This window comes from Balaenoptera physalus (genome assembly GCF_965194825.1).
Source record: "Balaenoptera physalus genome assembly, chromosome: 11".
NCBI classification, from domain to species: Eukaryota; Metazoa; Chordata; class Mammalia; order Artiodactyla; family Balaenopteridae; genus Balaenoptera; species Balaenoptera physalus.
The window spans coordinates 1562553-1577533 of NC_138896.1; the positions used below are offsets into that span (position 1 = coordinate 1562553).

General features: G+C 45.2%; 1 protein-coding gene across 4 annotated transcripts in view; it reads right to left on the minus strand.

Moving 5' to 3' along the window:
- The window catches only part of GMDS (GDP-mannose 4,6-dehydratase), a 484495-nt gene that overhangs the window by 432786 nt on the left and 36728 nt on the right, over window positions 1-14981 (minus strand). Inside the window, exon 1 of one of the 4 annotated variants that reach the window (XM_082414756.1) lies at window positions 12106-12369. The exons of the other annotated variants lie outside the window; for them this stretch is intronic. Within the exon in view, the coding sequence (XP_082270882.1) occupies window positions 12106-12171 (66 nt within the window). The 5' untranslated portion in view covers window positions 12172-12369. Of the gene's footprint in view, window positions 1-12105; window positions 12370-14981 lie in introns of those variants that run through there. 4 annotated transcript variants of the gene reach the window in all.

The following is a 14981-nucleotide window of genomic DNA, read 5'->3' on the forward strand; positions in this document are numbered from 1 at the left end:
TTAAAATTCCACCTTAACAGGACGTTAGGTGTTATGAGATAAACTGTGTCCTCCCAAAACTCATATGTTGAAGTCCTAACCCCCAGTACCTCAGAATGTGGCTGGATTTGAAAACAGGGCCTTGAAGGAGGTAGTTGAAGTAAAATGAGGTCACGAAGGTGGCCTTAATCCAATATGATTGGTGTCCTTATAAGAAGGCATTAGGGTACAGACAACACAGACCAAGGGAAAACCACGGGAAAGCAAAGGGAGAAGACAGCCATCCACGGCGAGATGAGTGTGGTGAGAGATTCCTGGGAATGAAGTCAACCCTGCCAACCCCAATCTCAGACTTCTAGCCTCCAGAACTGTGAGAAAAGCAGCGAAGCGCAAAAACGACACAAGAAAGGGCAGAAAAACAACTCAAATGGCAGACAAATTTGAGTTGTTTTCTCAGACTGTAGAATTAAAAACAGATATCTTCCCAACGCTGTAGAGACACCAAAGAAAAGACGGTCTACGTGACAAAACACAAACCGCCTAAGCCCCACGTGAGGCAAGGATACATTAAAAATAAAAACTAAGAAGGCAGAAGTATATCCAAACTCACCTGCTATGCTGGCCATTACAAATGAATTTAACTCCCCTCTACTAAAGATAAAGTCTCTCAGATTAAGGGAAAAAATAAGATATCACCTCTCAAAATAACCCGGTCTGGTATATATCCAACAGATAAAAATAAAAGAAAGAGGGAGTAGCAATATTAATGTAAGACAAAGTAGATTTCAAGGCAAAAGCATTAAGTGGAACAATGATTAAGGTGTAACAGTCATGAGTTTCTATGTCTCAAATATCACTGAATTGAAAGAATAAGAGGCAAAAGTTATGAGACGTGCATGGAAAATAGTCCCACAAAACCTAAAAGCGCTAGAAGAGCACACACCTCTCCATCTGGTGTACTCTGCAGGAAAAGTTGTAAAAGCACGGAAGATTGGAATTATCTAATTGATCAAGTTAATGGCTTTGTATCAGACCTCATATATATCTTCCTTTTAAGCATTAATGGAACATTTATAGAAACTGATGATATACCAAGACACAAAGAAAACCTCAGAAAGTTCCTAACAAATATAAATAGCACAAAGCCACAGTCTCAATTACCAAAGCAATAAAATTAGTAACCAATCTTAAATTTAAAATATTAGAATTTTTAAAATACTACACTAAGTAATTCATGGAATAAAAAGAAAACCAAACATGCAATTCCAGGTTATTTTTTAAAAAACAAAGTACTACTTATCAACACTTAGGAAATATAATCAGATATACTCCAAAGAAAATGTATGGCCCTATAGCCTCTTATTATTAAACAAACAAAACAAAAATCTTCCTGTCCACTTGCTGATACCTACAGTTTCTTCCCAGAAAAGGGGGTGGGGGGGTATTTTTCATTTACACTAAGAAATGAAACAAGCTAAAGCACAAGTCTATAGTTTAAGATAACACACGTCAGAATGAACCAGTTTTAGGCCACCTGCACCAACGGCTGGATTGATAAAAGTAACCCCAGATGCTGCCATGTTGTTACAGGGCGTGAGGTAAAGAGGGCAGAACGCATGGAGTCCCAAGTTTAGAAGGGTTCAAGTAGAGGCTGAGGACAGAGCAGAGAGTTTAATATGGATTCATTTTCCTCAGTGTTAAGCGCTCTAATCCTAACAGAGGGGGCATAAGCTGAAGCCACACAGGCAGGCAGCGCAAACAGGAAGGTCTGTTTCACGTCAGTTATGCAGGGAAAATGAAGTCACCTGAAGGCCTGTGCAGGCTGTGGCCGCTGGTAGTTCTGATGATCGAGAGCAAAAGGAAGTTTCTAGGTTTGGAACCGCTGCAGTAGCAGTTTCCGTAAGGGATATAAACCCTGTTTCTGAGATTACAAAATGGACACTTCCATACCCACCGAGTATTCGGCTGACACTGCGTTCGGTCAGTGTTAGGAACAGCTAGCATACCTCAAGCTAGCTGCGTGTGTCAGGAACTGGGTAACCCCCCTCATCCTAAGGACCGGAAGGGGCGGGTGGGCATCGCCAGATTCCCCAGGGGCAAAGTGAGCTCCACCAGTGGCCAAAGGCCGCGTAACTAGCAAGGGCGCAAGTCGGATTCCAACCCCAGATGTCGATACATCCTGACTATTAAGTAGAACTATGAGGCTTCGTAGCAGGTTCTACAGAATTACAGCCTTCTTGCAAACACGAACTAGTCATGGACCTTGGACGCTCTCCCTCGTTCAATAAATACTTGTTGAGCATCTTCTGTGTTGTTGAAGGTTCTGTGCTTAGATGCCGGAAGCTCAGAGTTCTCAAATCTCCAAAAATGTGAACAAATGTACTACCCACTTCAAAAAGTTTAGGGGATTAAATGAGTAAATGCTTGCAAACATACTTTTAAAAAAGGACAAAGCACTTTCTCCCATTCCTTCCTGTTAGGGTATTTTCAGGTCTTACATAGAAAAACGTAGAAATCCATGTTCAAATCCACCCATTTCATTTTTTTAAAACTATGCCTGCAGAATATTTCACATTTTTCTAGATGAAGCTTCTTCTGTTTTAAGGGTATGATCGTCCTAATTTTTTTTTATTTCATTTTCATCTCAAATACTGTTCAGATGGTCAAAGAACAGTATAACAAATGGGAAAAGAATTGAAAGGCACCCACTTTTTAAAGGCTCCACAACATATTCAAAATACAGGAAACAGAAAAGACCTGCAGCTGGGGAGCAAGAAGCCTGTGTGCATCCCGCCCGCCCTTCCTTGCAGAACAGGGGAGAGTCTCTGCCCACCCAACCACACCAGCCGGAGAATCCGATTCGTGGTCACAGTCACCTGGGGACTGGCAAGGGGAACCACAGCAGAATACAGTCATTTCAAAGCCTCCCTCCCCACCGCTCAGGATTCTCATGGTTGGCCAGATTTGGAAACCTAATAAATCATCACATTTTTGTTTCTTGAAAAAGATGTTTTAGTTATTAACATTAGTTAACTTAAAAAGCACTAATTCTAAAAGAGAACAACACATCCTCAGCAGTGTAAGAATGGCAATACCTTTAAATACTAAATTTTATTACGAATTTCTTCTGAGTTTAAAAAAAAAAAGTTAAAATCAATTCCATAACAAAATATAAAAATGGCTCAACCAAATGTGTGCAAGCTAGGGAGCAAACTAGGCACAGTCTGTATTATACGTTACTCAATGAAATAGAAATGGACAATAAACTGAATAAAAGAAATATACAAGCAAAGATGGAATACAGCCAAAGAGCTAGTAAAGGAATGGCAAGTTTAAGGTGACTAAAATATCATTAGCCTTTAAGAAGACTCAGCCAATTTAAGCAGTTTAAGAATAACAAAAACATGGTTCCTGGGCTTGACAGAACTAAACCGGAGTATTAAAGAACTCCACGAGGAAATTCACTGCCAAGAAGGTCTGCCACCTTGGCCTTGAGGAAGGTCCGTCAGTTCCATGGCCCTGCAGATCTTCCTGAGGGAACCAAGGTGGGTAGAAAAGGAGGGCAGCCCGCCACCCTCAGTCTCCACAAAACACAGCAACAGCAGCTACATCACTGCATCAAACTCGACCCCCCATCACACTCCCACCGTGACACCCAAGCCTCGAGGAGCAGAGCTGCTGAGAAATGAACCTGTTGTGTTTCAACACACACACAAGAACAGGCACACGCCCTCTCAATCTGCCATAAATCGAGTATCCATTGGGTCTCTATTAACAATAACAGTAATGATTATTTTACATCCAACACTTACACGGTCCTTCAAACATGCTCTAAGCACTGTATACTCATTAACTCGGAGGCCACGTGCACAAGCTGTATCGTCTCCACCTGATACGGCAGTGCTGTTTCTACTCCCACCTTACAGATGAGGAAACAGAGGCAACAACAGCAATGTTCCCACCAAGCCGCCCGTGGACATAACCGCATCACACAGAAGTTCCTCAGAGTAAAGATGCTCCCATTTGTCCTCACGCAGCTGATGACATCAGACGTGGCCTCCAGGCGAAAGGTGACCCTGGCAACCTTTGACCCTGAGGTCCCAGGCTTCCCCATCTACACCCAGAGCTGACGGCCTCCCCACATCAGCCACCCAGGATACCAAGTCCATTTCTGCTAATTAAAAAACAGTATCAGAACAGATTCTGCTTCACTGTATCTGCTGATGAATTACATATTAGCAGTGTTCTTAAACATGTTATCCAAATTTTTTGTCTAAAAATTTTATCTCACTGTTCAAAGAATTTTAAGTGCTAGGAAGCTACAATAGGGCAATGTAACAATGTTTAAAAACACAGATTTTGAGGTCAAAGGCTTGGGCTTTTACCAGCTGTGTGACTTCAGCTAAATCAGTTCATTTCTGCCCCTCATCTGTGAAGTGGGTACACGTCTTCATGAAGTGGGGCACGAAGCTCCTAACAGCAGCTGGTGAACAAGCTAGTCTGGAGGGGACGATGGTGGGCGGGGAACAGACCAGGGAAGAAGCAGAGGATGTCTGCAGAAACCAAAGGGCAATGGGTCACCTCGGGACCAGGTGCAGAGACAGCCCAGATCTGCCAGAGATAGCCCAGATCTGCCAGAGACAGCCCAGATCTGCCAGTTCCGGGTGGGGAGAGGGGACCATAAGAGCCCCAACGGATTCAGGAGACCGGGGGGCGGGGGGAACAATATGACAATCTAAGGAGAGATCCTTCTCTCACCGCCCTCCTCAGAAGCCCACCCCTGCAAGCCCAGGGAATGAAGCGGGGGATTTGTCTAGAAGCGATGGCTGAAGCCCCTCCCATCAGGCTCCACACAGCTCAGCACACAGGCCAGGAGTGGGCGTCAGGCCAAAGGCCAGGCATGGAGGGGACGTTCTGAAAAGCTGTGGCCATCGAGGCACTCAGAGAAGTAGGAAAGCAACCTAAGCAGCTGGAGGGCCAAAGGAAGAGATCTCTGATTTCAGAAAGTTTGTGGGCAGGTGGCGGAAAGAACAACAGGAAAGGGTACAAAATAAACGGAGCTGGACCCAGAAGGGCAGCTGTGGTAGGAAGAGGCACGTTTTCCTCCTCGGAGACTAAAGACGGGAGGAACCGTCCAAGCACAGTGAGACTGCGAAGGGATGGAGGTGTGGGACGGGCTTGATCTCAATAAGGCAGAAAAAGGACATTTTGCTAAAAGGGAGGGGCCTGTGTGAAACCCGGAAAGATGAGGAGAGCACGACAGATCTGGAGTGGTGGCTATGAAGACTAAAACAACTGGACAATGACAGAAGCACAGCTGGCGCCCTAAGTCCAGATTTAATAGAATTTCCCTGTGATTCCCCTTCCAATGTCTGAACGTCCATATGCTGACTTTTCCCCACGAACAAGGATGTTCTGATGCCAAAACACACCCTTGGAAACACACTGCAAGGATACAAGATAATCCACGCCATGACTAGGCACAGAAGCAGAGGGATGCGATTGTCAGAAGAGAGCAACTTGAAGTCTCTCGGCGTCCTTTCATTGAGTAGCTGCCTTGTGCGGGGGAAGCTCTGCTCTCTTTGTGGGCATAACAATGAGTAACAATGTTGCTTGTCTTCAGGAGCACCGCCAGTTAGCCCAAGAGGCGAGAATAAACGCAAACCACCACAGTGCACACAGAAAAGCATCACGACAGCAAAACACACAGCCATATCATAGAGCAATTCCAACTTAACTGTAAGACAACTCCTTTATCTAAAAAAGGCAATCGGTCTTCATAATAAAAAATTTAAAAGTATCTTTAAAACTTGATTTCAAGAAGTTGTAGTATCAATCCACAGGAGTACAAAAGGGTTATGAAAAAGAAAATCATTCTAAGGTTCTCCATTTTGAAATTTGGATTGACTGCCAAAGTCAGTAAGATCAATTAAATTCTCACTTAAAAATAGAAATGAAATTTCAGATGGTACACCCATCCGATTACACTAAAGATGAAAAAAATCCTACACAGGAGTGGCACAATTTCTTGACAAGGGCCAATCATGAAATACAAGTTCTCTGCAGGTAGATTAACTAAGTAATTGTCAGTCTGTGGTCTGAATGGCAGCACCTGGGCATGTGAGGCCCGCTCAGGGGTACGGGCCTGAACCATCGATGGCCAGAGAATGGTCAAAGCTGGCCACCAGCACAGGCAGAGATGCCAGAGGCTAGGCAGCATCAAGGCATATTTCAAAATATCAAAGGCCCTCTCTTTCTGGGGGAAAGAAAAGAAAAAGAGGGTCGGGATCTCACCTTACAGAGCCCAAATCAAAGACACCTGGGTCCTTCCGCAGAGACTCTAAGGCTGCAGAGAGACATACACACCAGAACTAATCGGTTTTCTCAGTTGTCCTCTGGACCGGGGATACGGCCAGAGTGGTAATCACAAATTTCATAATGAATCTTGATCTTTTTCATCATTTGAATTTACTAAGGAAAAAAAAGGGGGTATAAGCAAACACAAATGGTTTGGAAAATAAAGTTTAGGAGCTAACAGCTAATATGAAGGTTGCGTTTTTCCTTTCCTTTCTCTCATTGCCTTAGGAAAGGACACTGTGAGACCCAGCTGGAGGGCTGCCCACACACTACACTTCACCACTTGAGGAACTTGTCCCTTTGTAGGACAAGCTGAGACACAGCACATGCCGATTAAAATACAGAGCAGGGTCCCACTCTGGAATAAATCACAGCTCACGTGGACAAAGCCCCCCAGTCATTCCAAAGAGTTTTTCTGAGCGTTTCCAAAATATTTCATAAACAAAAAGATTTCTTTCTCCGATGTTCCGAAGGCATGAGAACCAACTGGAGACTCCCAGAAGCCTCCTTCATGAGGTATTCCCTCTCCAAGTCATCTGTAGCAATATTACGTAAGTCAGATCTATGAAATTCCACTTTTAAAAGGATTTATCAAAAGGTTCATAGGAGCAAGGAAGATAACACTTCTCAATTCTCAATTCCCACCCACCCCTCTCTTCAAACTATGTCTCTCCCGTCCCTAAATGGCATCTGCATTCATCCAAATGATCAAACACACACTCAGGGCTCATCCTTGCCTCCCTGCTCTTCACCCCCCACATCCAATCCATCAGCAAACCCTACCAATCCAACTTCAAAACATCACACACATCAGTCTCTCCACCTCCCGGCCAAGACTCCTGTCCACTCCACCACCTCCTCCTGCCTGGACCACTCCACCAACCTCCTAACTGGCCCCTTCTCTCCCACTCTTGAACCCTCATATCCACGTGGCACAAGTGATCTTCTTCAGCTATGAAGGAGACCACACCACTGTCTTGGTCAAGTACGTTGGTCAAGAGCACAAGGCAAAACCAGGATTTGCATTCCGGTGCGACTCCAAGGCTTCTCCCAGGTTCTGAAAAGGGCTCATCAGTTAGCTCCCCAGTGAAGTGTACGAGGACACATCCCAGCGAGGGAGGAAAGAATGAACGTCGAGTCACGTTACAGGACAGCTTTAAGTGTTTTAAGTTGATGTCAAGAATAACGATATCCTCCTGCAAAACATGATCGCTGCCAGGGCAGCAGACTGCACAGATCTGTATCAGCACGGTGCTCTCGTGTCCACACACATCCCCATTTGTTCCTGAAAATACTGCACTCTTGTAATCGCATATTCTTTATATTAGACAATAGTCAAACATTTTGATCAAAATCACTACTTCTAAATGTGTGTCCATTCAGATATCAACTTGGGGGATCCAACAACGTGGAAGAATTAAACTATACCTTCGACCGCTGTCTGGAGCCAACAATAATGATACTCTAACAGCTGTTTTATTCATTTCCACAACTAAACTGCCAAGATTTGTACTACGTCTCTCCTGCTAGAATCAGTCTACCCACCCTACATGCAAGTTCCTTCACCTATTTCCCAGATCAGTAATAAAGACACTCAGAATTTCTCCCAAGACAGAATCAATGCCTCAGCAGAAAACTCCAGCTGCCCTAGGGCCATTTTTAGAGAACTGGGGCCAAGGTGATGTTATAGCTATTAAACATATAACTCAGTTCCCTCAAATCTCATCAGCTTGTGATCAAAAATGAAGTCCCACTCAGGTGTGGGCACACTGGCCCACCTGGCTCTAACTGGCAGGTCTGGGCCTGCATCCTGAGGTCCAGGGGGATCGCGTGCGTGCTCACATCCTTTCCTCTCCTGTTCAACCAACTCCCCACCTCCCTCAAGCGCCTCACGTTGTTACCATTCCCATTTTACAGATGAGGAAGTGGAGAACTAGGGATATTTAGTAAATATCTGTCAAAAAATGAATCAATTAACATACATTTGTTAAAATTTCATTCTGTTAAACACAGGATTATATCCTTAGCAATGATTCTCAAACTTGGCTTCAAATCACCAAAGCTGCCATTACTGAAGCCGCCAAACTGGCCCCGGGAATCAATAACCTTCACCGTGTAAAAACCAAGTGTGCATATAGACAAAAACATGCAGGGAAAGTAGGAAAACGAAACCTGCTCATTTTTAAGATTTGCTGGGACTGCTGTGATGTTCTACTGTACGATGTTATTAAAATATTACTTGTACGTCCATTCAAAAATCACTCGTTTATGTTACTGCAATGGAGGCCTGGGCCTATCCCTTAAAAACAGCAAAGGTACCAACTAATGGAACCTGGCATAAATCCACCTACTCAGCTTAGCTGACCGCCAAAACAAGGCCCAGGGCACTGTTTACAGATTTCCACTACAGCATCCGAGTGTGTGAAACAAGCGAGACGGAGGGGGTCCGCAACAAGCCCCTACAGCTACTTCTGCAGAAACAAGTGTTAGCTGGTCTTCCTCGAATAGATTAAACGTGCTAGAAGAACTTCAGCTCTGTATCTGGTGTCCCCTCCAGGTACCTTCAAGCGTTTGGTCTAATACACACTGAAGACCACTGTCTAGTTGTGTTTACTAATTAAAAGAAAACAAAAATCCATTCTGTCAAGCAAGGACTGAAAACCGCACAACCACCTACACAGATTCACTTATCAAGATCTGAGTAATCAAGGTGCAGGACTGAAACTACTGGCCGATACACACTGAGACTCTCTAGTTGCTGGTGTTTTAACCCAAATGGGCACCGAAAAGAAGTCTCTACTTGAGTATTTGCCACATTTCAGAAATAAATATATGTACAAGGATATTTATTTATATATAATGTTATGTGTACGGTAAATTAGATACTTTCAAGTAAAAGTGAAGTCTACTGTTAAACATCAATGATACTCTATGTTTAGAAACAATAAATACTTTAAAAACGTTGCCAGATCATTAAAATATCCTACACAATTCCTCCTCTTTGGTTTTACCACTCTTTATATCTTTCTTTATATCAGGTCTGCTTTACTGATTTTGCAATGGAATCATTTAGGGCCCAAGATATTCTTCACTCCAAGCCAAGTTCATAAAATAAATGGATGAGTAAGTTGGGTTGAGCCGGCCCTTTCTGTGCTGGCGCAGGAGAGGACGTGCCTCCAGCTGGTCAGCCGACTCGGGCGGAGGGAACTGTACAGCTCTTCAGATCCCGCTCCAGCGCCGCCCTGCTGGTCTGGAACGAAGTTACAGCGCCCAGCCGGATCTACAACACGCTTGGGAAAGAAGTTCCGTTCTTTGATTCATCGCCTGACAAGCATTCCCAGTTCTCTGGATTTGATCCACCTGTGGCCCCATCAGTCGCAGTCACAGGCCTGACTCTCGTCCCAGGAGACCTGAGCCACTCCTTGGAAAGGTACCAAGCTCTTAGATGAAATACAAAATGGAAGCACAAAAATGCCTTGCAGTGTTCCATGGAGAAAACACTCATATCAGGAGAGATACACTGTTAAGTGCTTGCCATCCATCAACTCACCTCATTTTACCCCCCCACAAGCCCACGAGGGAGGTACCAACACTATTCCCATTTTTTGCAAGAGAATACTGAGGTGTAACATGAAATTAGCGAAGCTCTGCCTCAGATGACGTGCCAAGTAATCAAACAGTAAAGATGCATACCCTAGGCTGTGGCTTCACCTGACCTTCTTTCACTGTAAGAGATCATATAAAATGGCATCCACATTACAAGGGAACAGCGATGCTTTTCAAGTGGAAACTGCTTTATTTAAAGGGAGGGTTATTTTTAAATGTTTTCAATATAGTCAATTACTAAAGAGCAGAAAATTACGAATTTAAACCAGCACTCCTGTTTCAGCATCAATGAATTCAATTCTTGCCTCTAAGCCACTAGAAGATAACACCCACAGGTCATCTCCCCAGAAGCACAGAAGTCGAGGCTCCAGGCTCCCGCAGAGCTGTCAGCTCCGTAAGGACACCAGCAGCGCTCACCAGGCCCCTCGACAGCGGGCAAGTTAACTACCGACAACTCAGGCGGCCAGGAGGCCCCACTCTTGGCAGCAAGATGCCGGTTTCCACCGAGGAGGGAGGATTTAGAGTCAGGGAGTGATGGGGGCACAGGGGCTCCTGCACAAAACGGGACTATGGATCCGACTATTTTACCCAAATGCTCAGGATTCTCTCCTCAGACACAAAGTTCAATTTAGCTAAAACTCACCAGTGGTCAAACAGAAGTAATTTTAGCTTTTCCATATTTAATACTTTACTTCCAAAACCAAATGTAAAGCTGCCTACAAAAATAGTATCAAGAGCTTTCTTTTAGTCTCTGCAGCTGCCTCACTGAACTGTCTGAAACCGAGCAGTCACATAATCAACCTCCTCCTTGAGCTCCCCAAATGCTCTCCTTTGATACAGACCGGGGTCATTACTGAAGTAGGAAAAGGTAGTAAGAGGTTTCCATTCTTATTCCTTGCAGCAATGGACTACTTCCCAGGTAATTTCAACTTTAAAGAATCCAACAAATAGTTATTGCCTCTCCTACAATGTTTCAGATTCTTTACCAAATGCTGCAGGGGTATCAAGGTGAGCAAGTCTCGGTTCTCAAAGAGCTTAATGTGCAAAATAAGGGTAAGCTGATAACCCCTTAACTCTAGCACACTGCGGAGGGTCAGAGGCAGATGAGGGCACATCTGGGAAAGGAGGGACCAGGAAGCTGTCCTCAAGTACCTACCTGACACTCGAGCTCCGTCAGGACGGATAACAATAGGGAGAGCAACAGGGAGAGGCCCCCGCCGGGAAGATACCCCACCAGCAACAATGTGGGCGGTGAGGACGGTGAGGGAGGGTGAAAGAACAGCCCACTATCCACTGTGTCCAAACCTGTGATGACCTTGTGGAAGGGCTAGAATGCCAGGCCTGTGACTCAACTCACAGTATCAGCAACAACACTCTGAAGAAAACAGACCTCAGACTTCTGTGACCTGGGGGAGAGTGACCCCGGGAAAACGAATGGCATGGCAAATCCCCGGTGAGGGTTAATGAAAACAGACAGGAACAGTGGTGCTGAGAAGGGACAAGGACAGATCAGAAAAATGAAAGGGACAGAACATATGGTAATAAACTGGTCTGGGAAAAGGGAACAGAAAACCATTCAAAGGGAACAGATGTTTTGAGCTTGAGTAATAGGAAGACAAATCAAGCTAATAACAGAACTAGGAGCTGGGGGGGAGGAGGGGCGGTCGGGAGTGTAGATGTTTCTTCTTACCCGTGCTGACTTCAAGGTTTAGGGAGAAGAGCCGGTAGAGATGTCAAACGAACAACCATTAACTCAGGCTAATGTGATCTCTGGAGCATCAATTTTCCAATCCATAATGGTGACTCCCAAAACTACATGACTCTATTGTCAGAATCAACTGGGGAGCCTATTCCAAGCAAAGACCCTTGGGAGCTCCCTGGTGGCCTAGTGGTTAGGATTCTGGGCTTTCACTGCCATGGTCCCAGGTTCAATCCCTGGTCGGGGAGCTGAGATCCCATAAGCAGCGTGGTACGGCCGGGGGCGGAGTGCAGGGGCGGGAAGCAAAGACCCCAGACCCCACCCTGAGAAGCCCTTACGAACGAGGTCTGGACAAGGCCCAGGGACCTGTATTACTCAGAAGCCAAGAACGGGGCCCTTGTTCACTCTGCAGTTCATCACCTCCTGCCTCCGTGGTTCTGAGGATACTTCCAGAACGTACTCACTTCGATGGCATGTGCAGAATGAGAAGCTCGCCCACCTCTCCAAGGGCTGGAAACACACTTCCACATCTGAAGCCGTTATTTCTCGGTCTGTACTGCACTGGTCGTGGGGATCGGCTTCGCTGCTCCACCACAGACTGATGGTTTAGGACTACGAATACCAATCCCTGCAACTCAAAGGTCAATTCTGCTCAAACGTTCTGTGACCAAGATACCTCGCGACTCCACGACTACTAGGCTGATGACAACGTACGGCAAGCCGTCCTCTTTCTCCGCGATGGAGTTCGGTTGTATCACGGGATGACCTGCACGATCAACATAAACCTTTCACAAACTTCACTAACTTTGATGTATATTTCAATAAACGTCTTTCTACTTCAAACCCTCCCACTCCTACCTCTTCTCCTTTTCGCCTCAGTTTCAAGACAGAGGTGACGTCATTAAGTCAAGAAGACCCCTCAGCCAACTGAACATGAGACAGGAGGGAAGGGGGCAGGGCACAACCCTTAAAGAATGATGTAGCCGTTGAGGACACGACATAAACTGGTGAGAACTGATTGGGTCCAAGATGGCAGAAGATTCAGCTTCCACTAAACCTTGAGCCTCATTATATGCTCACTGTAATACATCAGCTAAATGACACACCCACAGGTGCCATGTCAGTTCTGAGGCTGACCATCAAACACCAAAAAGTGGGCAGTGGTCCAGTTCGTGGAAATCCCCACCCCTTCTCCAAAACAGTTGGAATAATCTTCCCACTCATTAGCCTATGAAATTACCCAGCCTAAAAACCCTAACCACTCCATATTTCAGGGCCGCTCGCGCTTTCTGAGATGGCCCATGCTCTACCCATGGAGTGTGTATCTCCCAAAATAAACCTGCTTTCCCACTTAGCTCCTGGGGCAGGGTCCCTTGCCTACCTGCTTGTATCCCACACAAGCGTCCTATAGTAATAAATCTATTTCTTGCCTACCACTTTGCCTCTCACAGAATTCCTTCTGCGCTGAGACATAAAGAACCTGGGCTTCAGTAAGTCTTGACACCAGGTGAGTGATTTTAACTAAAAGACAGTGGGTTCGAGTCCCAGTCTGGGTTTTGGCTGGGTTCACGTCCCATCTGAGGTGCAACTGGGTTCTAGTTCCATCTGAGGTGTGTGGTTTCAAAAACATTCAACTTGCAACTTTCATGAAAAGCACAAAAGGCTTTTTCTTTTATTTTATATTTTATTTCTAAAGAAAATAATCAGGAAGGGAAAAAAGAGCAAGTGTGGGATGAAAACCTGATATTACAAACCATGGGAATTTTATTTTTTTTTAATGTTTGTAGTAAAAGAGCAAACACAGTTAGTATTAGAGTAGCCTTAGCCCCATCTACTGCCAGTTTTCTCTTGTTAAAAAAAACAAAAAAAATTTAGTAAAAGACAATCTTTGACACACTCACTGCACTCTCTTTATACAACACTTCTGTCTTAATTCTTACAGTTATCTTATCTTACTATGCAGCTAATCTCATTATCCTCATTCCTACAAACGAGGAAGCCAACCCTTGGACAAGTTAAGTTTGGGTTCCAGGTCTCACTTCCTGTACGGGGCAGAGCTGGAATTCCCGCCCAGAGCTTCCTCAGGGCAGGGTCCTTGGCCACGGTCCTAAGGGCATGCCACGATCCAGGAGAGAACGTAAAGATGGGAGGAAACCAGCTTATCTTGGATCCCACCTATGCCCAAGTTCCCTCACTTTCCCTTACATGGCATCTATTTGTGTTTTCCTGCAGAGACCGGGGTCCCTCAGGAAAGAGACGAGTGTCACTCGTGCCTGACGCAGCACGCATCACTGCCTGCCACAAAGATGGCTGTTCACAGTGTTGTGAAGGAACACGGCCAAGCAGTTTGCTAGGGCTTTTCCACGGGCTCTCACGGCCCACGTGCCCATGGCCTAAAGGGGGCTCTGCAAATGAACAGAGGCATTCCGGTTGACACAATCACTGGGGTGCCGCTGGCACTTAGCTGGTGGAGACCAGGAATGCTAGAAGCACTGCAGCGCCCAGGACAGCCCGCATGGCCGAAGGCTGTCCTGTGTCCCTCACAACGTTCAGAAGTCCTGCTGGGTGTTCCTGTGCGGAAAAACAAAACTTGTTCATAATTATCTGAATGCAGAACCTAACTGGGTTTTTGCGTACGCACAAAGTATGTGCTACAAAGCATGTTAAGGAAAACTACGACTTTATGCCAAATTTAACCAAATTAGACCATTTTAAAAAGATGGTGACGCCAACATGGCCGCTAGTGCTTGCTGAGCTGCCACCACCACCCGCAGATGTCACAGTCTGCACCTGCGGCCGTCACATCCGGACTCCACGGTAGGGGCAGGCGGCGGAGCACCTCGTGTGTTCCCACGCAGCCGCGTCTCACGTTTATACGCGGAAACACAGAGTCTCCTGACAAACTACTCACTTCCCTTTTTCTCTCTTGGTTATAGTAAAAACATTGTACGGACTTAAAAAAACATAATGTGTGTCGTTAAGATACGTTATCTTATCCATGAATTTCATTTTAAGATTGTAAAGGCGTCAAATATACATGAAATGGCCACACGGACCCCTGAAATAGTGGAAGCTTAGTGAAAGTGTTATTAAAAAAGGCATATAAATATTACCTGTCTTTCTCAATTCAGTGTGATGCAAGTCAAGCCAGGTAGTTCCCACACCTCAGGAAGTCCTGACTTAATCTCAGCTCTGTCAGCAGTTTGGACGGTGTGCATGAGGTGAGGTACCCAGTGATCAATGCACTTTTGTATTCTACACACACCAGAGCTTAATTCTTAAATTCACTGTCATTTCTGAAGCAACGTACAAAATAAAACTAATTTAAAACAGTTTTAAA